Here is a 24,809-nt window from a genome sequence, read left to right on the forward strand (position 1 = left end):
GGAAGAAATGTTAAACAAATCATATTTATTATGAATTTAATAATAGACTTCTCCAAAGGTCTTGCTGTTCAATAACGATGGTGGTACAGTTCTGGTTATCGCGTCTTTCCTCACCCCGAAATTCTGTTTTGGCTCAATCTACAACTTGGATGTATTTTTAGTAAGGTGAAAAACTGCTGATCGCTGTGAAAGAGTAATGCACAAACTTTATGCCTCGGGACTTGTGTCGATCCGCGGAATAAGCTAAGGCAAACCGTAGGCGTGGAAATCCTCATGTGCCATGAAAATAACTTGATAAGCTGAAAGAGGGCTTGGATAATGCAGTTGATTTGTTTGCAATCAGACGTAAATTTAGTAAATGTGATTAGATGTCATTTTTGGGTGAAGAGAAGCTCGAATGTATTCTGAGTTGAAACGTCTTCAACTACCGTGCTTTCCCGAAATTAAGTCTTACATTTTCATTTATCAAAAACAAAATTACAAAGTAGAGAATACAAGATTTTCTAATATACAAAATATATAGATATTACGTTTTTATTGAAAATAACCGCAAAAGATAGATTATCAATCATTTTAAAACGTGTAAGAGAGATTTCTTGCTATCGATTAGGTAAAAAAAAATTCGCGTTATTGATTGATGGAGACTGGAAAAATTATTTTTCTGTTGCCCAGTCAGAAAAAATGGATGAGCATATTAAAATTGCACTTGAGAATGTTATATACAAAATATATAGATATTACGTTTTTATTGAAAATAACCGCAAAAGATAGATTATCAATCATTTTAAAACGTGTAAGAGAGATTTCTTGCTATCGATTAGGTAAAAAAAAATTCGCGTTATTGATTAAGTCGTATTTAAGGGGAGTTCTTATATTGGAATCATTTTTAAAATTCAGTTTAAGTCTTATTTTCGTAAGATAGCTGTAAAAGAAGGGCGCCAAAGATAGAAAACTTGGTAAAAAGTAAAGATATTACCATAAAATTGGCAGAGCCGTCCAGAATGTTTGTTGGTTGTCGCTTGACCATTGATGCTGCATTTCCAAACGAGTACAAATACTCACGCAATAAAACTACGATTCAGTATTACAAGATAACTTTAAGAAATTACCAGTTACCCCGAGTTCAGCTTGTGCGCATACTTCCGGAAGTCCTACCAGTTTAATAGGTCGCCGCACGCCGCCCTGATCTTATCCTATTACTCAAAATACATGGCTTTGTAAAACATCGAAAAATAAATTGTATTACGCGGAAAGTTTATGGCTAGAGCTGTCACATGGCAGTGTGAATAGATAAAGTACTTTCGAGAGTACATTCGAAAAAGCAAAACTCGGCACATAAAAGTGTCACAGACAAACAATTTTTTTTAACTTGCCTGAATTTTAAAACGGGGGAGCTTAATATTTCTGGAACATTGTTATTTTATCAATTATTCGCATATAGATTTGAAGAGAAATAATAATACAAAACAATATCAAACGACTTCATATATATGGGCTTTAATTAAGTTCATTAAGCCTACTGAAGTTTGTTCTAAAATTGACATAATTACAATATAATCAATCACAGTGAAAACATATCGAATCAATTAAGACATCAATTCCCAAATATATTAAAACATACATTGCGCATTGTATTTTTCGGTTGTGGTTTTGAGAAATAATAATTGTACTCGAGTCTCTGCATGCGCGTCTCAATTCCCAGTACTATTCAGGCTATACTTAACGGGTTAACATAATTGCGACATTCATTGGAAATATCCTCGCCAGACGTCAACAAATACGCAGCACTGTGTCTGTGTTTGAAGGCGGGAATATTACGCCATAAACCTTATTGGCATGCAGTAAACGTCGTTGCAGGCAAAAGTTGAAGTATAAAAATCCACATCAATCAATATGCAGTCGTTACAACTTCTCCAAAAACGCGCAGTCATTGTTTACAATGCGCGTGAATAGATCGACTATTAGGCGTTTAGAAGTCAGCCTACTGACTCACATAGAAATCATTAGACCGAAGCTTCTCTTTGACTGGAAAGCCTGAAGCGCGTTGGAAGTGTTATAGCACTGTGTGTTGCCAATCTACGTTTATTTGTCCTAGTACTAAATCTGCATAATGAATGCGTATGGATATTTAATCGTGGCAGAATCAGTATTTGCCGTTCGTACAATACAATTTATGAAAAGTCTAGGCAAGACTGAATACATAAGTGTAGATACAAACTTTGACTTTCTGCGGTTGATTTAGAAATTTATACAGGTAACTAATTTTTGAGGCCCAAAAATAGGAAAATCTTTTTTGTACAAGCATTGGGGTATAAATAAGATATCTCAGCAGACTTCTTGTTTTCAGAAATATTCATGTTTCTGTGTTTAGTCAGTCAGGTTAGTTAGTTGCAGTAATCAAAGCAGCCTTAGTAACGGGATAGAGTGAGGTCATAATTTCATTCCAATTTTCCTTATTTTAGTTATATTACGAGTTCGGGGACTAACCAAGTGACTCCCGCAGTATTTGCACATGAAATTATGACCTAAACCTAACCTGGTACACATACTACGTTCCGGTGTCCGCCATCTTGGTTCACATACTTCGGGAGTACTTTTTTTTTGTACTAAATGATGATTTTGAATGTTTAAAACTGTTTTTACGTTCTAACTCGCAAAAATACTCTCAAAATAAGCAGTTTCAGTTGTTCAAAAAGGTTACTAATTAATCAAAAATAATTGGGAAATCACTAAGGAATTCGATATTTTAAATTTAGAACACAATGATATTGCAATTGTCAAATTATTTATTTATCTCATGCCCATATTCCATAATTCTATACACTATCCCAAATGGGTAGAATATCGAGTTCTGTACAACTCTGACGGTATTTGAAAAAGTAATAGATATCTATTGGTCAGAAAATTTAAAATTAATTATAAATGCAATAAAAAGCGATTTTTTCCAGAACAAATCAGCAACAAGAAATTAGCAACCCATAGGTCCACTTTGTGTATAATAAACTGTATTTCTCTTTATCAAACAGTTATGAAGCGTGTTAGTTCTTTTGACGATACACAAAGCACTGATTAGATTCGTTTGATTTATTTTTGTAGCAGATTATTCTGTTTAAAAATAATAAAAATGGAAGAGTTTATACGCTCCCTTCCGGATGATATTAAAAGGAAGGGAAAGGAAGTCGAAGAATTTCAAAAAACCTTCCAGCCTAAACCTCAAGTATGGAAAAATGTTAGAGGAATACCAAATTTCAATATGGATGCCGCAAAATATGCTTATGAACATTGGACACCACGTAAAGGAGATGTTTTCGTAGCAAGTTATCCCAAGTGTGGAACAACATGGACCTGCGCGATTGTGAAACAACTTTTGTTTATCCGAGATCCAAACTACTTGGAGATTATGAATGCAAGAGGCAAGGGTATACTAGGTGCTCAGGTTGCAATAGAAAGCGGCCCACCCGAGGCAAAGTTCGCCATTGCGGATGCTTTACCGTGCTCTAGAATATATTTTACACATCTACCTTCGGAGCTCATCAATGTTGAGAAAATTAAATCAAGCGATGCTAAAGTTATCTATGTTTACCGAAATCCAAAAGACGCGTTGGTGTCGTTTTTTAATTTTAGTCAAAATATTCCCTGTGCCCCAGAACTGAGTAATCTGAAGACTGATGACTTCAATAAATACCTTGAGCAAATGTTGCAGGGCGAGCAATGGACTGGTGTTCCTGCTGGACAATGGTATCCATACCATATCAAAAGTTGGATGCAATATAAAGATGAAAATTTTATAAAATTCATTGCATATGAAGAACTGAAAAAAGACTTTAAAGTCATTGTTCGTGATATTGCTGAATTTCTCGGCCTGCAAAGAACAGATGCTGAAATATCTGAAATTGAAAAACGTTGCTCGTTTAAAGTAATGCAAGATGCTGCGACCGGCAGTGATTTGGAAAAGATCAAATTTTTCCGAAAGGGTGGTGTTGGAGACTGGAAAAATTATTTTTCTGTTGCCCAGTCAGAAAAAATGGATGAGCATATTAAAATTGCACTTGAAAATGTTGACATCCAATTCCAGTACGAGATATAGGTTGAATTTTAATATTCATATCAGAAATACTGCAACTCTCTGCCTATCGTAGCACAATTTAATGTCTTGATCTATCGTATTAATTATGTTTGCGTAATTGAGTCTGATTTTTATTAAATACAAATCAAATAAAAAACCGGTTTGTAGCATAGAAAATGTGGCAAAGCAAAGTTAATATATATATTGAAAAGTTTAGTCGTATGATATAAATTAAGATGGCCGTTGTGATCTATATCAAACCCCGAGCAATCTTACTTCCACTAGTTTTTTTGACTTTTGACAACTTGCTTACAGTTCATGATTAAACTCTTGTACTGTTTACCGACTGCCAGTTGCCAACAAAATGAAACCGACCAGCGGTCGATCGGTTCAGTCAGCGGTATGAATAATATAAATTATATACAATTAGTTTATCTTCTCCGGAGTTGGATGCAAGTCCTATTGCTCGGGTATACCAAACTTTTCGTTCGGCCCCAGTATAATCTCGAAACTCCGGCCCTGCGGCTAAAAGTCAGTTTTAGTGGATTTTAACAGCGGTTCGCATAGTCAAAAGACGCGCCGAGGAATAAGACGTGAAAGTTCACTGTCTAACGATTAACTAACGCAATTTTGAGAACTAAAGTAGAAATAATCGGGCAATAATTTAACTTGGGTGTTTGCTAATATAAGCTATTGTGTTTTTAATTTATGCAACACAAGTGTGAATAACATATTAAATTCAACGTCAACATGGAAACTGTCCTCAATGAATCGCCCAAAATTATTTTTCAGTCCGAAGTCAAGTCTCAATTTTCGGATTGCCGAGGCAGTTTTAAAGTTGAGTAATTTTGTATATATATACGTCTGGAGTCTCATTAAGTCTTCGAATTTATTGAACGCTATGCATTCATCATAGACACAAATCAAATCTGCGTTTGAAAAATAATAACAATATATATTACCCATCATCAAAAAACATCAACAAGAGTGGCATATTTCAATTTATGAAAACTCTATCTTCCAATAATTACAAATGTAGTATAATTTTCCAAAAATACATTCAAATTGAAAAATATATTGGAAACCGAGTTGAGATTGCCTTACATTTTATATAATATAATTATGCGACTACCATCACTAAAGCCTATCATCCGATATGTTTTTTTTCTCTTGGTGAATTCTACACCATTGAGCCAACTCTATGAACACATTTGGATATTAACATGAACAGAATAAATTTTATGTTTTCACAGAATACAATTACATATTTTCATCATTATTGGGCGTCAATGGCCCTCTTTGTCGTATGAGGGTGGTATTTAAATCGCTGTACTACAAACATTTTTATTTTATGGAGTAGCAACCTTTTCAATGTCGTTTCCTGATTTTTGGAAAACGTTTGTATTCACAGTTTGTATTCTGCAGTTTCATCCACATTAATGGATTTCGTCTTTCGAGCGGCTTCCTTCTCCCGCCTCAGTATGATTATCTGTACCATAGATACCAAAATAGCTGATATGACAGACATCATCGCACTTGCGTAAAACGGCGCATCATATGACCCAGTTGAATCCACAATGCGTCCAATCAGTGGAGGGGTGGCAGCTGAAAAAGTTCCCACTGCGAACGCTCTGAGTCCCAACGAACTAACGAGTTTGTCTGTTCCGAATAAATCTGAGAGAATAGTAATCGAAAGGGCGCCTCGCAATCCAATGCATATCTGTAATGTAAGGCGTGAAAGTGTTTTAGTTATGCTAAACTCGAGCACATATAGAAAACCATTGCCAGTTATTGTAAATCCGGCCGGCAATTAGTAGCATAATTAACAGGACACTCTAGCTAGAGCAGAGGTAGGCACGTTTTTTAAACAAAAGGCCAAAAATTTTGTGTACTTAGACTGGCGGGCCATGAAAGTGTGACGTGAAAAGTTACATTTTATGAACACCATTTTCAGTACTACGAAGCAAAGGTGGAAAACAATAAGTCTTGGCCAAAACTAAATTTAATCGCAATCGTCAACAAATTTCTTGAGTTATTTCAGCTAAAACATCAAAATTTGATTTCAGTTTGGTTGTGGCAGCATCAGGCGGGCCAAATTGAATTACCCAATGAACCGGATTTGGCCCGCGGGCCGTGCTTTGCCCATGTCTGCTCTTGAGTCTAGAACCGTTGTTTTTCGATCCAATTTCGAATCGTAAATGCGGGGACTTAAGTTAAAAAGTATAAGTTTCAGAAGAGCCCTCAAGCTACTTGTCAGCCCTCGGCTGCACAATCAGCTATTTTGTGAATCCGATTTGGGAATGACATTTAGTGCAACCAATACCAAGGCTGAGGAAACCTAAACAGCTGTAAGCAATAACAAAAAATATGAAAATATACTCACGGCATATGCGACTGTAACAGCTACAATAGCGTAAATGCTTTGAGTAAATGGAAATATAATCACAACAAGGGCTTGTATGCAAGCTACGCCACAGAAGTAGTATGTCCTTCGTATCGGTATAGGACCTATATTCGTCAACGTGGTTATATAGCCAGAAATAGGTCGCAAAGTCAAATCCACAATTGATATTACTGAAGATAAAGACGCTGCAATGTAGTTACCAACATCTCGATCCTGAGCGAATCGAACTAAATACACAGTGATTGCAACCATTGCCGCCATGTCACAACCGGCAGCCACGGCATATGCAGGGAAAGTTATAGATTTGAGTAGACTCAAGTCGATCAGCCTTCGTTTTGCAGGTGCAATTTGTTTGTTCATTTTCGTGGATATCATGAGTAGGCAACTTGGTATTACATTCAAAATAACACCGCCGATTAAAAGAAAAGCTCCTCTCCAACCATAGACGTCGATCCACAGTTGAACTAAAGGCGATAGAGGTATTGCGGTTAAAGCACTCCCCATTGTCACAATGTTATTAAAGAATGATCGCTTCTCTTTGTAACGTATACCGATTAGAGCTATAGTCGGTACATTGACAAGACCAAATCCAACACCTGTAAAAAGGTAAACGTATATTTTAACAAAATAAACAAAGATGTGAAATGTACCCTGAGGCCAGATCAATTTAACGCTCACTCTAATCCTAATTTAGATGCAAACGGATAAAATGCCATCTTTTCGAATTGCGTTCTAAACATGATATAGTGAAAAATTTAATGTCAAAATGGGTAATTTTAGTTATTAATACCGAACTTCGGGACATCAGAAGTAAGAAGTAGTATGTGTCACATTACTCTTGTTACATGTTTATTAGTTACAACGAATTAACATGATTTATAATTGGTATAATATAACAGGTAAACCGTCAACCTTTTTCATGCCAGGAGAGTTGTTTTGATTTAGTGGCCGTATGGTCCTTCCGACCTCCTAATTCCGTTGTTACTCGATTGTTTTCTTTTACTTATTGAGTGCTATTACTTGTGTTTTTGGGACCTCCAGAAGTATGTGCACCAAGATGGAGCACAACATGAACATAGTATGTGTACCAGGTAAGGATTCAGGTTGTGCGCCATTTTGGTGCACATATTCCGGGATCGCCGTTTTTTGTTTGATTTGTTGGCTAATGACTGGATGATGAATAAACTTCTATCAATCTATCTCCAGAAAAACATATCGCCCGTCATTTTCGCCGTAACAGCGTCAGCAGCTAGCCCCAATTGTAATTTAGCAAAATATCGCCTGATATAATACAATAACGTGTTTGTGCAATCGACGGCGACTGGAATGAATGTAATACTGGCCAATGTAAACTCCGGATATCACATTACATAGTTGACCTAGAAACTATATTATTACATATATACGCGAATAAATGACATATAAGGGAGAGAGTATATATATAAGAAATACCTGTCATAATTCCAATGGTTGCATGTACGACTGCAATGTGCTGAGAGAATGAACACCCTATGGAACCAGCGGATGCCAAAAGTGTACCGAGTATTATTGTTTGTCTGAATCCAAACCGATTTGCCAAAATGGTTGCAAAGGGCCCTTAAAAACAAACAATAACAGGCCTGGTATGATCATAGTAAAAAAACTTGGAAGGCGATAAAATAGCTGTAACTCAACTAAATAAAAGAGTTATTCCACTCTAAAGTAAGGTTGTTAAAATGGTCGATAAGTATACGTAGAACGGCATTATAAATTTCTACTCATGTTTGTTCAGAGTATTCTCGGAAAGATATTGTGCACGTGTCTATAGCTTCATAACTATTATTGAACTTCTCAGTCATTGATTTATAATTATGTGCACACAAGGGGCCATGCTAAGGTTCTATACCAGCGTTTCCCAACCTTTTCTGGTCGCGGACTATTTTCTCATCGGCGAAAACCTTTGCGGACTCAAAGTGAGTTTATTGTAATCGTACTCAAAATTCGTTGCAATTACGGGTTCGTTAAAAGAGCCGACTTTTTTAGAATATAATTGCATTTCTGTCGCACAATATTCAATTCATGACAACAACCAAAATTTAAAATGGCTTTATATATTAATTTAATTGTGTTCGTGGTGAGTCGCGGTTGCGTCGACTTACGTCAAGATGAAAGCATTATTTCCTCAAAATGCCACGGCAATCTGCGAACATAATAATGTGAGAATATATTGCTCGATTAAATTTAGTTTTGAAACATATTTATTGCGAACTTGCGAGTTCGTGATCACCGTTAGAAAAATCCTACTATCTGCTATAAATTTCCAGAAAGTACAACTTGATTTAGTACTCATTAAAAATATATTTGAAATATATTGGCTAATCGAAAAAACATCTTCATCGCCTTGCTTTATTATTATTAATTAAATTGTGATCATTGTAACCTGCGGTTGTGTTGGCGAAATAAAAGCAATGCTACACAGAAAATATCATAACAATCTGTGCGTGGTAAAGTGCCCGATTATATTTTGTTTTGATTCGTATTTTTGAGAATTCGACAAATCTGAGCTGTTCGTACAACAATTACTGCGCTCCAGTACTGTTTGTACCAATGTCTAAATGTGGAGCCCAACCGTTAAGATTACACTCATCACCTTAAACCGAACACACCACCCGGTGCTGCAGGACAAATAAGTAATCGATGTCCCAATTAATATTATATATGTTCAGACTTTGTACATCGACAAGACAGGGTTAAAATTGTTTTTCGCTTGGTAATCGACTCACACTTGTTGACGCAGTGACATGGAAGTGTAAACAGAATTTGATGGATCGCTTTCGATGAGCTCCTCCAAGATACCATATCTCGTTGTCATAAAATGTCAATCACTTTATGATATATTGGTATTTTGTTCAGACTGGGTATGTGAATAAACTTGCTTTTTATGTTTTATGTAAATTCTAACATAAATCCTAACTTGGCTGATAGTTAAATTTCGCAAAAACGTCTGCCGTCCGCAGTGAATTTCTGGCTCGTTGTGGACTCATTCGAACGCTCCGCGGACTCACTTGAGACCGCGGACTCGGGTCGGGAAACACTGTTCTATACCTTTCTCAGTGGATTCAAAATCATGTACTGTTATCAATTAGCACGACAATAAAAACAACAACGAAATGAGCCTTTTGCGCGGTCATGAGATACTACTAAAAGTGCGCCCCTGAGCTGAATACGGTTGTGCGACACACACAACATAATATACTTGATTCCACTTACCACTGAGAAAGAATGCTCCATAAAGCAACGAAGTCACGAGTGATGCCTGCCCAGCACTTGCACCCAACTCTCTTTCATATTGAATAAAGAATACACCTAGCGACTTCATAGGACCAACCGATAGCGCATTCACGCAAAATGCGGCCCCAACCGTTAAGATTACACTCATCACCTTAAACCGAACACACCACCCGGTGATGCAGGACAAATAAGTAATCGATGTCCCAATTAATATTATATATGTTCAGACTTTGTACATCGACAAGACAGGGTTAAAATTGTTTTTCGCTTGGTTATCGACTCACACTTGTTGACGCAGTGACATGGAAATGTAAACAGAATTTGATGGATCGCTTTCGATGAGCTCTTCCAAGCTACCATATCTCATTGTCATAAAATGTCAATCACTTTATGATATATTGGTATTTTGTTCAGACTGGGTATGGGGGTAAATTGGCGTCTTTATTTCATCGAATACGTTTGAAAAAAAACACATTTTTTTTACTTTTTAACAAAATAATAAAAAAACAGCAACTTCGGTGATGGACCATGGATGTGATACTTGTGACGTCATCTCATAGATAAATTTTAGCAACTTTATCTTGCAATCAGTAGAGGTGCCATGTTCAGTTTATCCAGGTTTATCATAGTACACCTTCTCGAAAAAGAAATGTCGAATATGGGTAGCATTTGCGCATGAATTTGTGTTCCGTATGCAGCTGTTGTTTATGTTATGAATAATCGTTCTCTGAATTCGGAACTGAAATCATTGCAAAATTATTGCCTTTCACATGTGAGCAATTTTTCGTGGATCTGGTTCCATTTTGCCCGAATTTTCATATTTTTTAAGTGACTATACGAAAGTTACGCTGTCTTCGAAGCACTTGCGTCGTGTTTTCTGAAAGTATTGCCGGTTAATTTTGAGCTCCGTAAATCGTTTTCCATTCTGAATATTTTGCCCTCGAAGGCATTTCATAGTCCAGTTCTATGGCGCTTTTAGAATGTTATTATTAAAACTACTAATCGCAGAATAATGTCGCTCGTAGGGTATGATGTTAGTAGCGGCTCAGAAAGCGAAAACGACGATAATGAGGTTTGTTGATACTTTTTTTATTTTTTTTTACTTATTGTACAAGGCATGGCTTATACCAGTATACGGTACATTGTCTGAGTGTGTAATAAATTCTGAACTTGGCTAGGCCATGACAATGTCAGAATAGCTCCAGTTTTTTTCAAAATCAGCACTTCTTCACTAACATACCACATAATTCTTGTTCTAATTGTTATTGTTCAAATTAAAAACCTATAGGGCCTATCTCTTCTTCTTGTCTTATTTATAATTGCAAGATGATGAAAATGAAACTCAAAGCATTTATGACGGTAGGATAGTGCACAACTTTCCATTTAGCAGACAAGTGTAGGCTCGTCTGCCAGAATGCACATTGTCATATTTATCCCAGGGGAGATGAAAGTCAATTTAATCTTTCGATGAACCTTGGCCTCTTGTGCAGACAATTTGCCAATCATTGTCCCAACTGTTCTTAGTTTTTATGACACTCTTTGCCTGGCTTAAGTTCTGATTGGTGTTGGGCAGAATTTCAATGATATATTGATGGATTAATATACTCATGCAGGTAAATTTGTGTAACTGATTAAGCATAACAGTTATTTGTTTTCATTGCAGACACCTGTGCCAGCAATATCGACTCCATCATCAGCAGATAGCCATACCAGTTCAACATTGAAGCTATCTAGCATTTTACCAAAGCCCATAGGCAAAGAAGGTCCAACTTCATTATTTAGCAGTACTTCTGTATCATCAAAAAAGCGATCCATCAGGATCAGTGCTCCAGAAATACCGGTTTTAGACTCTGATGATTCTGACAATGAATCAGAGATTGGTCCACCGAAAAAGAAACTCCAACCGAGCAAAACTAGATCAGGACTTTTTGCAAAACTGCCTCCTCCTGTAAATGCTATTTCTACAGGAAAACATTCAAATACATCTTTTGTGCCATATGTATTCTCTAAGCCGAAAAAGGATATTCCACCCCCCAAAAAACTGACAACCACACCTACACAAAATGACGACAACAAGACAGGTAGCAGTACTACGTCAAGTACAGTCCCCTCAATTGCAGAGATTCGGCGACGGAGCTCTCAAGCTGCTGCTAAACTCCTTTCTACAAAGGTTGCTGCTAAAACATCATCGGATGAAAATGACAGTGATGATATTGCACCAGTTGGATTTTTTAGTTATGTTGAAAAATTGCCAGAAAGTGAGATACCCGAAATTGATTTACCTGAGATAGATACTGAACCTGAATTATCTGAGGCACCAGAATACAATTATAATCACGCCAATTATAATCACGCCGCACAAGACAACATTCCTTACCACACACAGTTTGATGAACAAGAACCTATGCCAGAACAAAGCGATATGGCAGCTGGTGATAGTACTGATGAATTTTTGCGGATTCAAGGCAAAAGAAATCGCAAAGAGGAAATAAATTTTATAGACATTCGTGCAGATGATGCTCTCGAGGGAAACAAAGAACTATTGCTCAAACAAATATCTGAAGAGAAAAATATGAATCGGACTTCTCACAGTAAAAAGAAAACTAATGCGCCAGGGGGTATTCTTAAACGAAAACATCAGCTCTCATATTTAGTACATCAAGCTAAGGCAAGAGAAATTGAGTTGAAGAATTCCTGGGCACAAAATAGATTAACAAAGCAGCAAACACAGTCCAAGTATGGGTTCTAACAACCTATACATTATACGATGTAATTCTGCTTTTCTCTGCTAAAATTTAACTACAACAACACAAGCCTTTATGATAGTGTTGTACTTCGTATTATATTTGGTAAATCTGCAATCTTTGACTTCTGTTGACCAAAGCGCTACTTATGTTACTAATTGCTCTCTATCGAAGATCATGCCTGATCTAACTTCCATTAAATCACATAACGAAGTTCTAATGCAATGTTGCTCTCTCAGTCCGAGCCATTTCTGTTTTACAACATGTGGATAGGAAGTCTTAATTAAAAGTTGCCTTACCAATATGGTGAACAACTAGTGTTACCAGTTCAGTCAGGTAATCGTTCCTGCCAGGGATTGGAATGGTGGATTCAAACCAGCAATCTAGGAGTCCTCCCTCCTGCTCATAACCGTTGGGTTCAATCCTGTTTAGCATATCACATTAGCAACATCAAATGTCAAGTCACTAACCATCACGTTCTGGTTTTGTACTTAATTTTTTATTCCTGCTTATATAGAAATATCTCTGGATTCTCTACCCATCCTTGTGATTCACTTTTGTGTAAATAGTAGTGTTGTGAAGTCGGCTGCGATAGTCAGAACCATGTTCATTTTCGATGGTTTGCGCATTGAGCTGCAGTACAACTTCAATCAACAGTGCTTGATAGTCCATAGCTGTCTGGTTTTTCTGCTCAAAATCCTATCCTTTAGTCTAGTGGAAATGACAAAACATCCTACACATGTAAACAGCGGATTACCTGCAGCTGCACTTATAAAAGCATTAATGTAATGTTTTTCTTGAATAATGTTTTCCCCCATTTATGTATTAAACATTTACCAGAGCACATGAAAATATTCTTGTTAATTAAACAATTAAAAAAAGCTGAAACACAAACCGTACTACAGTGCAAAATATAAAATAATTGTATGAAATCGTTTTTCAATATGAGACGAGCTGAAGAAAAACTGAATTTACCGGTAATTCATTTTTCATCTGAAAGATTTCATTAGGTAATCAAGCCAACATTTAAAATCAGATTCAAAACTATTAATATGGATTTATTATACAAAGGCTATATGGAACTAATAGGAAAATATATACTTTTCTGCTGAAAAAGTCTTATATACTTTCAAAATGTTGATTAGCGACAAAACAATATGACCACTGACAATTTCAAAGCAATTGGTCCAGTAGTTAAAAAGAAAAGCTTTTTTTTCACAACAATAACAACATTAAGAAGTATAACGAAACGATCTATAGATCCACTTTGTGTCCATGAAAAAAAAGTCAGGTTCCTCTGAGGCGTATTGAAAAGTACGGTATGTAGATCTGATAGAGAAAATTTGCTTGTCGCTTTTTGGTATTCTTTCTAATTTTAGTTAAAGGCCCAGGAAATTGCTTCGAGTTACACACCATGATGGTGAATAAGCTGGTGTGGGCTGGGGAAGATTGTAAATTTCAGTCTTGCTATATAGCAGGGGTGTGCAACATGTGGCTCGTGGGACGAATAGGCCCCCCAGAGAAATTCTTAAATCCGGAGTTGCACTATCAAACATAATGAGTAAAAATGCACAGCTCCCAATTTTCAATAGTATGCATGCAAAAGCTATTTCAATTTTATGTTAAGTACCGGTACTCTATAAATCAGGAGTGGCCAACACGGGGTCTGATGTTCAAGTCAATGTAATAACATACCCCTCCCCCAAGTTGCCTTGAAACAGTTCCATGCAGCGCCTTGTGTGTGTTTTAAAACAGAACAAATACATGCTCAAACTATACACATACAATGTATGAGTCTGGGCAAGCCGGATAGAGCATATTAATACGTAATAAATGAAAGTTTCACCGTTGCAAGGTTTAAATGAAAATGCTGAATATCGTATGTTTTGACCAAGAAACGATTCTACAATACCTTCTGCGGTATGCGAAAGTTATTGTCTCACTCTCACCCCAGGAATAGTGTGGTAAAGTGTATTTGCAACGGCATCAGAATGCCAATTTTTTTCTAGTTCAAAGCGAGCGATCAGTCACGTAACATTTATGGTTTGAGAATAATATTTTTTTTCGCTGTTTAGATAACACACGAATACCGCTACTTTGCAAGGTTTTCTGTCAAGGTTATGACTGAAAATTTGGGAAGGCCTTAAATTTGAATAACCAAATTACCAAATAAAATGAAACAGAAAAAATACAAATTTTTTTGACATTCCATTAAAAATGCACCCACTAAACCGAGAATATTTGCAACGGTGGAATTTTTTTGTATAGGAGTGTGCAGCTGTCCAGTTATCTGCATATTCAGTAGTCATTCGTTTTTATGTATGACCTTATTACCGATCGCCAGCTATTTTAAAGATTTTGGTCGAAATCAGGTTGGCCAACCCTGCTATATATGATATCTGAGTATTAAAACTGAAGAATAGAATAGGTGGCACAAAGCATAGTAAAACAACATCTACACAACTAGTTTCAATCATCTCTCAATTGCAAAATACAATTTGGCATTGATTTGACGTTTGATACAATTATATATATTGAATTGAATGTGATACACTAATAAAATCAGACTTTGAAATCAATTCATACGAGTTTATATGGTATATTGAAGATAGACAAAGAGATCATGATGATTTGCGTGGTACTATAACGCATATAACGATCTTAGACAGTACCCTATTTTTACGGACCATAAGGCGCAGCACCGTATTATAGGGTGTACTGTCAAAAATTGCTTAGATTGGGTTTTTCTTCATACATATGGCACATCAGGCTATAAGACACGACAGCTTTCAAAGCAATATTGTCCTGCATTTGAGTGTAGGCAATGAAGTACTACCTAATCCATGCATTGAGTGTATCAACTTATGAGGCGCACAATTGATTTTCGTGACAGAAAAAGATTTGAATTGCGCCTCATGGTCCGTAAAACATGGTGCTTACGGTATCTCACAGTTCATAAATGCGTGGGAATGGCTGTCCTGTCCACGCAGAATGTTTTGACAGGATGCAAGAGAAATATTCCACATTTTTTATCATCCCGGAACTAATTCCAATACATTATAAATCGGATATGTTTTATATCTGTCATCCCTTTTTCATATGCATCACGTCGATACAATCCCCATTTTCCATGTCGAGAGACTTCGGCGTTGCAGTTTTCTCCAATAAATCCCCATCAAACCTGAACTGTAACTCCTGTACATTTGCTTTATTCTTAATCGCATATTCTTCCATAACACTTAGGAATGGCTCCGTCTGTCCCATTGTGAATGATACCTTCCTTTTCTGAAACGGTCCCTGCATTTGAATTTTTATAGTGTCTTTAACGTCGGGAGCAAGTCTCCTATTAGCAATTACACATTCTAATATATCTGCTATAGTCAAATTTATGTCAGCAGGTGTGTTACTTGGAAACACTCTGTGGTCTCCGAATGTTACGAGTAATCGTGAAGCATCAACTTTGGCTTTCGTTGCAAGCGTATCAAAAACTTTATGAAAAGTCTGGCTTTCCACCATAGGATATTTTTGAAGCTTACCATGAAGACGAATCTTGACCATAATCTCTTTTACGATTTCGATAGAATCGTCAAGTATTGTTATTGAATCTTGTGATGTGTCATTTTTTGAGACTTGTGACAAGACTGTTGACACCTCCTTCAAAAGTTTTTTGGCTTTTCTACTCCCTCGCTTCTTTTGTGGAACGAATGGTGGGGGAGGGGTTGGTGGGACATCCTTCATCGGACTTGCGTCTGACACGCTTCTTACTGGTGACCCTGACGTTGGGGAAGAGCTTGCCGCCTTTGACTTATCTGGTGACGATCGAACAGGGCTGATGCTGAAAGGAACAAAATCATTTCCCTCGTCTTCATCGTCTTTACTGAGTCTGACAGGACTTTTCGCTAATGCATCGAGTTTAGGAAGAATTTTGTGGGAGTAAAGATTAATTTTTTGTTTGTTTGGGTCAACATTAGCTATCGGATGATGGCGACGCTTGACACGTTTCACCGGCATAACAATTGGCTCCTCATCTTCACTAGAAGAAGACATCTTGACTCAATTAAATCTATATATCTGTAAGTACCAATATCAATTCATTTAGTAAATTGAAGAAACAGTGAAAATCAAAGTAAAACTAATAAATACAAAATTTTGAGATCATTTTAGGAACAATAGGAACGCTTTACCAATTTCAAAAAGGGATCAATATATGGCCCAGAATGTAAATTCATAGATATTGTACTTAATAAGGCAGAAAATTTGTTATGTCGCTTTAGAAAGTATTCAGTATTTAAACAAATCTTATTTTTTGTTCGAGTGCCATATGTCAATTAAACAAAATGCCAATCCAGTATATGGAATATTACATATTCGTAACGTACGTTACATTATAACTAATTCCAAATATTATATTCGTTTGAAAAATATGCTTTGAAAAAAAATAGTGGGAAACGTCATGAACGTATATCACTTTTGTGGTAGAAAATGTCCAGATGAAGACATTGAAACAGCAATGTATGAATATCCGCAAAAAGCTTTGTTGCATTCTTGAATCCAACCAACATAACCCAAGATTGGAATTAAAACCTAAAACAAACTTTATAGCAGGTAACAAAATTAAGACAAGAGGACATGCTCAATACTGCAATACCAATCATTCATAGTGCAGTAGTGACTTCATTACATGAAGCTATCTTTGATACTGCAGTACTGATGGTAAAATAGTATTCAATAACTTCATTTATTGCTGTTTGATTAAATGTTAAAGACATTTGATATGGTACGTGGTGTGGGATGGACGTGTCGACCCCTATGAGATGGCTCCAAAGATAACAACTTGGTCGTAAAATTTGAAACAAATGGGATACCTGGATACAAAAGTTTGAAATGCTGAAATGGTTAACACTCCGGTGGACAGCGAAACCATAGAATATTATAGACTACATTGCCATTTCTGTACGTGCTGGCTAGCTTATTAATTGTGTTTAGTGTTCACCTTATTTATTGTTCATCCAAAATTAACAGTGGTACTTCGGGTGTCGCTGCTCGATAACCATTTTCCTTCCCCAGTAGAACTGTGTACTATTTTCTTGTAATTTGTGCCTGTGCTATATATTTATTTTTTACTGGTTGGAAAAAAATAAACTTGATTGATTGATCTTTCATTGGAATTTTACATACTTCCCACAGTTCCAAGAACTACTGAACTATGGAAGAACACTGAACTACTTGCACCTGCATTACATCACTCATGTCTGATTTTATTTCTGATACAGAATTTCACAAAAGACATTTAACTGTAAAATTAATTTATTACTTTTGTTGCCATTGTTTACATCTTATACAGGTACAGAGGTACAATGAGCTTTTTCGCAATTCAATTGCTCACTTACTCAAAATTATTTGTTTGGTTTTATATGTGTCTGGTGTAAACAAGCCGCAAATCACAGTCCAATCATGTCCATTTTGACGCAAATGGTACCTATTTAATTGGGACCACCGTGTGTTTACGTTTCACAAGTTCACTGTTCAAGTTTTTGTCTTTGTTATTTCGAATTTGAATAGCCTATATGTTTGTGTGTTGATTGTGGGTGAACTGGCGTAGGCTATGTATTATCTTTTATGCCTTCATTATTTACGTTTTGTGTATGCTTTTTTGCAGGAGAATCAAAATATATTTATACTTTCACGGCAGTATCAGAATACACAATGCAATAAGCAGAATATGAGTGAGTTACTTTATTTCTATTTTGTATTCAAAAATAAAACCATCACGAGCTTGCTCGTTTGTTTACAACCACGTGCAAAAATTCATCCTACAGATTTCTTATTGGCTACTTCCGTACGGTCATACGCTACGGTGTGTCACCAAACGTGACTTGTCTCTATTTAGTGGCATTGGCTGATTACAGGATTGGGGTTTGCCAATCTTCAGATGTGCAAATTTTACCCTGTTACGGCGCTTTTATTCCACTTACGGCTACACGAGAATGAAATTTTCATCGACGTCCACGAAAATGATTGATTGATTGAAAAATATAGCAAAAATAAAACAATAATCGTTTACTATTCCTATTAATCCTACTTGCGCCCAAAATGCAAACAATCAACGATGAAAAAAAGTTACTCGTGCGCCCTCAAGAGGATACGACAATATTACAAAGCATTACTTCTTTGAAAATGCCTGATTATATTTAATTTTGATACCTATTTTTTGCGATCTTGCGAATTTGTTATCGCCGTTAGAAAATCCTACTATCTGCTATAAATTTCCAGAAAGTACTTGATTTAGTACTTAATAAAAATATATTTAGAGTATATTAGTAAATAAAAAATACATATTCATCGCCTTGCTTTATTATTAATTCAATTGTAATCATTTTAATCTGCGGTTGTGTTGACGAAATAAAACCAATAATACTCAGAAAATATCATGACAATCCGTGGACACAAAAATGCGTGGTAAAGTGCCAGCTTATATTTTGTTTTGATTCGTATTTTTGTGATTTCAACAAATCTGAGCTGTTCGTACAACACTTACGGTGCTACAGTACTGTACGTACCAATGTGGAGGCAGTAAAGCAAAGAATCCACGGTAGCACCCGAGATTTTGCGATTTGGAATGTCTAAAAAAGCTACTTTAATCGGTCACGGACCATCATGAAACAAAATTTATGGTGTTCATCGTTTTGTTTTTAGTATTGCCGCTTTTCAATTTAGAAAATTTGGGTTGCCACCTACCAGAATTTTTTTATTCCACGTTGTTCAAACTCGCGAGAAGCACTACTTAGGTATCTATCGACGCGTGTGCCGACTCGTGCTTTCGTCGGAAATCCGCAAGTGAGTAGTGAATTTCAATCATTTGATTTAGCGACGCGCAAGTGACCTGTCGCGTCATCTGTTACCAAATTTTCGAATAGTAAATTGCTATTTTAATAGTTGAATATATGCTCAGCCCTACTCAATAACCAGTAACTATTGACTCGATTAGTGTTATGAGAATAAACTTGCTTTTTATGTTTTATCTAAATTCTAACGTAAATCGTACCTTGGCTGATAGTTAAGTTTCGCAAATACGTAAGCGGCCCGCAGTGAATTTCTGGTTCGTTGCGGACTCATTTGAGACCGCGGACACGGGTTGGGAAACACTGATCTAAATTCTGAAACATGTTTTTGACCTCATTGTTTTGACTAAGTTAATGGAAAGTTGCTGAGAATAGTTAACCGGGTAATCAATATTAGATGACTAACGGTTGCATCTAATTTTGACCGCTGACTGTCATCCAAGGTAGGGGTCCCTTCACAACGTAGATTCGTTTAGTCACAAATGATTTCGAACGGGTTATTATTATTATTTGAGGGTCTTCAATTCATGATTTTATCTATTTGACTTAAGCAAAGAAATGTAACAAATCATTTCGAAAACTATGAATGCAAGCAATACTAAATTTTTATACGGAAATCGGTCAAAATACAGAGACCGCGATTCAATAGAAATTGCATGACAGTAATTTCAACAACAAACAATTGCTAAATTATGTGTTAAACCGTAAACATATACTGTTAAACCGTAGTAGTATATATTTACGGTTAAACCGTAAATATATACTACTGTTGAACTTGCCTTAACGATCGAAAATTGCATAACCAAACAAAATAATTTTGTTCGTTAATTATACCTTTCTCAAATCATTTTATTTTTTATTTTTTGCATTTCAACACTATACTGTACTCTTACTCTGAAAATATACAACGACCAATATCAACGTATTTTAAAACTGCAGCGGTTTCATGTGACGATAATCTTCAACTTAGTTAGATGGTTATCTTTCTCATTTTTGTTACCGATAAGTCAACAAAACTTCAACCCAGGCAATGGACCTTTCCCCGGGCATCGACTTCCTTGTTTACATCGTGACATTGGCCAATCAACAGGAGGCAGAAAGTGACGTAACAATGTCACCTTTTCGCATCCACTCAGACAATTTTCTCACTCAGACAGATTTTCAGGCGTGGTCGTAAACATTACTTCGTTTTCGCGTTTTTGAACTATATTCGTTAGTGTTCAGTTGTGTTTCGGAAAATTAAATATAAATCAGATAATTCAATGATCACTCTGTCTTAAGGTTCTGCTGTGAAGTTTACGTGAAGGCCAACATACAAATGGTTAGTGTGGTTTGAGAGTTTATGCAGAGTTTGCGAAGATTATTTACCCTGTGTCCCAACCAGAATTCAACTCAGGTCTTTCAACTTTCGTTTTAAAGATAAATAACTAATGATCAATATTTACTCAAAATAATAATTTCTCCTCAACAAAAGTGTAGGGTAGTGACTAGTGAGTGTTATTTCCTAATATGTAACCCTTGAATATTCTACTCGCAGATTTATTTTCTGTTTTTCAGGTCGTTTGTGATGACCAGTTCAATGGCTAGCTTATTGAATATATCAGTCTGATGTCTCATCTATGATAAATTTGAATTGACAACAATTGCGTTACATTAAGTGGATGAAGAAATGATCCTGTGAAATAAAAATCCGAATTTCTTTGTCCTTGCAGAATTCAATATCTAGGATTGAAAAAAAAACTTACTTGGTAACCAGCATATTCCTATTCCCCGTTGTCCTACCTTAAATAATTATAATTACTTATACTGTTACTTGTACCTTTAAATACTTATTACAATCTGGACTAAAATTTGGCAATAATAGGCTCTATTTTGGGGAATGAAGTGGTCTAGCCCAGTGGTTCCCAAACTTTTTGTACCATCGCCCCCCTACAGTAGTTTATACAACTTCATCGCCCCCCAGCACTACAAAAAATGTGAAGTCAGAAACGAATATATTACAGACCAAATAAGAAGACAACTCATATTTTATAGTGTTTTTAATGAGATGGATGAACTTGGTGTTCTACAGCGAGTTTTATTTCTTATTAGGTGACATTTTCGTCAGACACAATCTTAAATCACCCCGTTTACTGATGGAAAGGCGATTTCGTTGTTTTGATAGCAATAGTAGCACGGCTGAAAACCCCCTTTTCACCATATAAGAGGTCGGAAATGAAAAAATCCAGGGTTCTACCTCCTCAAAAACCGCCGTGTACCCTTACCGCCCCTACCTTATTGTATTTAACTTCCGAAATTCACTCCATTTCACATTAAAATAATGAAAACAAAGTTAATTTTCCCAAACTTTTGATAATGATTTTCGTACATCTCATTCATCCTTACAGCCTGATGACCTGCACCAAAATACATGATATATATATAACATTCTTCGATAAAATTTACCCTCGATTCCTCATCCTACCATGGCCTCCAGTCCGATCACCAGTCCATAGAATTAATCAGCCATTTGTTTTAGATTCGTGGACTCGGATGTGCAAAAAGTCGTGACCGACTATCGGCTACGGCCCAGGGGTCGGCAAATTTTATGTCGCTCGCGGGAAAAAATTAAGGGTTGCTAGTCTTTTGCGGGTCGCATATATTTTCTGAAAGTTAAAAACGGAACAGCGCGCGAAAACTGCGACAATCCATGAACTCAACTCAGTCGCCCTATTGAAAAATTATTACAATGACATTTGATGATGTTTAAAGGTAAAGGTTCAAAAACACGCCATGCTAAGGAAAAAAATCGGCGATTGTAACAAAATGCAATCGCGCACATTATTAGCGGCCTTTTAAGTCTTCCAAAAATGTCAAAAGGGAAAAAATTCGAACCCTAATTTATTAGTATGTTAGTCAAGTGTCAAATTTACAGCTTTAGTATATATAATTTATGTTTGAAATTTAGATTTATCTATGACTTGTATTAATCCTATTAAAAAAGGTTCAGCATTTAAATTTAGTAAAGTACTTTCAACTTGCTCAGGAATATTAATCTGAAAGTAACAATTTCAACATTTATTTTGGGGCTCCATGGATAATAGTCAAGGGCTCCGCAACACCAAAAGTTGGAGAACCCCTAGCTAGCCCACCTCTTCATGCACCCAATTCTGGCAACTTTGGTTGGACATTTTTGGCAATTGACTCATAAATTTTTCATAAAAGTATATCTCTTCTGTTCACTCCCATTTATAAAATCTATAAATTCGGCAGTGGCAAACGTAGTAAATTTATTAACATGGTGTGGAAAGTAATTTTTATTTATTTTTTTTAAACTATGTAATTTATACCTTCTGTATGTTAGTCGTTGGGCGCGTGTGAGCGTGTGTGAAATATTTCCATTATTTCAGGTGAGTGAACACGTACCACTTCTTATTGGCAAAACCTTTCATCTTGTATACGTTCTGTACGTTTTAAACCTTATCTAAGGTTTTGTCTGCTGTCCTGATTTCATGATCAGTTTTTATTTATTTTTTTACCAATCATTTTATTGATAATAAATCATTTTATTTATTATTGAGTCGAAATAAACTCATACTGTACTTATACTTCCTGGGAGTGTTAATTTAATTGCAGTACTAAAAAATTAGTGTAGAAATAGCTGTGATAGACTAGGCTAAAATTCTATACTGGTAATTGAAAAAAAAAACAGATTGTTGTATGCAATGAATCATAATTATGGTTTGAAACACATGCCCGATTTTACAAGCGCCGACTCGCGATACCACTCTTGAAATAAGGCCCGAAAATTTTGCGATGGTAAAGTATAGCTTTTCGGAGGTCAAAGGTCGGGGAAATTTCCATGGTATGTGAAGTATTTTTTGGTTGACGAAATAATAAATCTAGCCTATCTCTCTTCTTTTATTTACGTCTTTCGTCGTTCGCTCGCCGGTTTCGGTTTCGTTTTTATTTGTCAAAAGCAATGCAATTTTATTATGCGAAGCTTATCAACGGTCAGTACCGTACTTGAATAAGCCATGTGTAGGCCATAAGTGAACAATGCCGTAGTACCATAGTACAGTAGTAAGGGTTCTTCGTGATCAGATAAAATACGGTACCGGTCTGACGGTATACCGGTACCGGTATTCTATTCCGTGGGTATGATATCATACTTGTATATTTTGATGCTGCATTTATCTGACATATGGTAGCATGGATTTAACCTAGACTACATTGATTTTCTTTTTGATTTGGTGGTTAAATGACTTCTGGTGGCGTTTAATCCAATTTCAAAAACTTTAAGTCAATTTTACAATCTGACAGTGATGATTTCAGTAATTTGAAATAAACCTTCAGACCTTGGACTTTGAACATTCATAAGATAATAATAATAATATTCTTATGCTAGTCTATAATATAATTATATTTTTGCTGATATATTTTGCAAATGATTCGGTAGATTTCTATAATGATTTCATTTTGTTGGTTGTATTGCTTGCAGGTACTAGTGCAGTATTGTATTATCATTCGACTGTTTAAAAAGAATCGCTGCTTGTGTGATGAATGAAGTTATCATCTGTGTAAATCTTTGGTGTAGATTGGATTCATATGTTTACAGCAAGTAGACGAAAACTGGAGAACAATTACTGAATTATGTAAGAATTTTTTCAGTTTATTAATTTTGATGCTTGACCTGTGCCGTGTTCTCAGAATCTCCTTCCACCCTTATACAATTACTAAATTATATACTGTTAATTTAATTACTACTACTACTACTAATATTAATTTTTAATGTTAACTTTATTGTTAAGACTGATTTATTTTATCACAATTCAATTTCACCTTTAACCAGTTCACTACTATAATCAATGAAGGATGACCTGACAATAGGTGTAAAGGTGTAATTTTAGTATCAGTTGTTCATTGATTTCTGGGCAAGGGTGAGTAGGGATAGGATTTACATATTTATCCCGGGGAGAGGAAAGCCGATAAGATGACTTAATCATTATGGCGAACCACTGTCTCTCGTTAGGTTACGAGTCCAGGTCGGGTATTGGATTAGTCAGCAAGTTATTTGCTTTTTCGGAAGCATGGACTTGATGGTGGAGGAAGCCGTAACCGACCAGCGATTACGTGAACCTCATTACGGCGGCGAGAAGTTCAGCAATCTTCTCGCACATGATCATCCCCGCATGTGATTCGAACCTGCGAACCCACGAAGGGTAATCAGAGATGCGTTGGCGAGCGTATTCCTAACGCTTAGCACGATGCGCCACACTGCCGAGTAATTTTTATTTTATAATATTTATAGTAATTTTTATATATATCTCATTTTTCTTTCTACTTGCTTTCAATGGATTATAGTTGTCCTAATTTGCTGTAAAGTAAAAACAATGACAGACAATTTCACTGAAAACCTTCCTTCTTCACCTCGTCAGTCATCAAATAAATCAAGGAATAATGGAAGCTCTAGAACCTATTCTATGGAAAATATACAAGTAATC

The 24,809-nt window shown here is 36.1% G+C and overlaps 5 protein-coding genes across 8 annotated transcripts in view; 3 read left to right on the forward strand and 2 right to left on the reverse strand.

Annotated features, from left to right (window-relative positions):
• Window positions 1-3,018: 3,018 nt before the first annotated feature.
• On the forward strand, window positions 3,019-4,408 carry LOC120339577 (sulfotransferase 1B1-like). Its single transcript, XM_039407735.2, has one exon. It carries the CDS (start codon window positions 3,125-3,127, stop codon window positions 4,085-4,087), a length of 963 nt encoding a protein of 320 aa, XP_039263669.2. The 5' UTR covers window positions 3,019-3,124; the 3' UTR covers window positions 4,088-4,408.
• Window positions 4,409-4,547: 139 nt separating this feature from the next.
• LOC120339576 (monocarboxylate transporter 3-like) lies at window positions 4,548-9,926 on the reverse strand. The gene is made up of 4 exons (XM_039407734.2): window positions 9,720-9,926; window positions 7,923-8,066; window positions 6,450-7,066; window positions 4,548-5,786 (listed from the first exon to the last, which is right to left on the reverse strand). Exons 1-4 carry the CDS (start codon window positions 9,886-9,888, stop codon window positions 5,472-5,474), a joined length of 1,245 nt encoding a protein of 414 aa, XP_039263668.2. The 5' UTR covers window positions 9,889-9,926; the 3' UTR covers window positions 4,548-5,471.
• A 472-nt stretch (window positions 9,927-10,398) lies between these two features.
• LOC120338851 (uncharacterized) lies at window positions 10,399-12,704 on the forward strand. Its single transcript, XM_039406825.2, has 2 exons — window positions 10,399-10,812; window positions 11,404-12,704. The coding sequence occupies exons 1-2, from the start codon at window positions 10,753-10,755 to the stop codon at window positions 12,487-12,489; spliced, it is 1,146 nt and encodes a 381-aa protein (XP_039262759.2). The 5' UTR covers window positions 10,399-10,752; the 3' UTR covers window positions 12,490-12,704.
• Window positions 12,705-13,326: 622 nt separating this feature from the next.
• On the reverse strand, window positions 13,327-18,555 carry LOC120338852 (NFATC2-interacting protein-like). Of its 2 annotated transcripts, none has more exons than XM_039406826.2 (2): window positions 17,478-17,673; window positions 13,327-16,555 (listed from the first exon to the last, which is right to left on the reverse strand). In XM_039406826.2, exon 2 carries the CDS (start codon window positions 16,529-16,531, stop codon window positions 15,569-15,571), a length of 963 nt encoding a protein of 320 aa, XP_039262760.2. In that variant the 5' UTR covers window positions 16,532-16,555; window positions 17,478-17,673; the 3' UTR covers window positions 13,327-15,568. The 2 variants fall into 2 exon arrangements, 1 of the variants encoding a protein (XP_039262760.2); XR_013477786.1 differs by lacking the exon at window positions 13,327-16,555 and adding an exon at window positions 16,562-17,068 and having other exon boundaries at window positions 17,478-18,555.
• A 5,252-nt stretch (window positions 18,556-23,807) lies between these two features.
• LOC120340170 (ERC protein 2-like) overlaps window positions 23,808-24,809 on the forward strand; it is a 47,736-nt gene continuing 46,734 nt past the window's right edge. For 2 of the 3 annotated variants that reach the window (XM_039408456.2, XM_039408458.2), the window contains exons 1-2: window positions 23,808-23,960; window positions 24,670-24,803. In XM_039408456.2, the coding sequence (XP_039264390.2) occupies window positions 24,699-24,803 (105 nt within the window). In that variant the 5' untranslated portion in view covers window positions 23,808-23,960; window positions 24,670-24,698. The remainder of the gene's footprint in view (window positions 23,961-24,669; window positions 24,804-24,809) is intronic. The other variant, XM_039408459.2, reaches the window with a different exon arrangement.

The sequence above is a fragment of the Styela clava genome, chromosome 9 (assembly GCF_964204865.1).
Source record: "Styela clava chromosome 9, kaStyClav1.hap1.2, whole genome shotgun sequence".
Taxonomy (NCBI): domain Eukaryota; kingdom Metazoa; phylum Chordata; class Ascidiacea; order Stolidobranchia; family Styelidae; genus Styela; species Styela clava.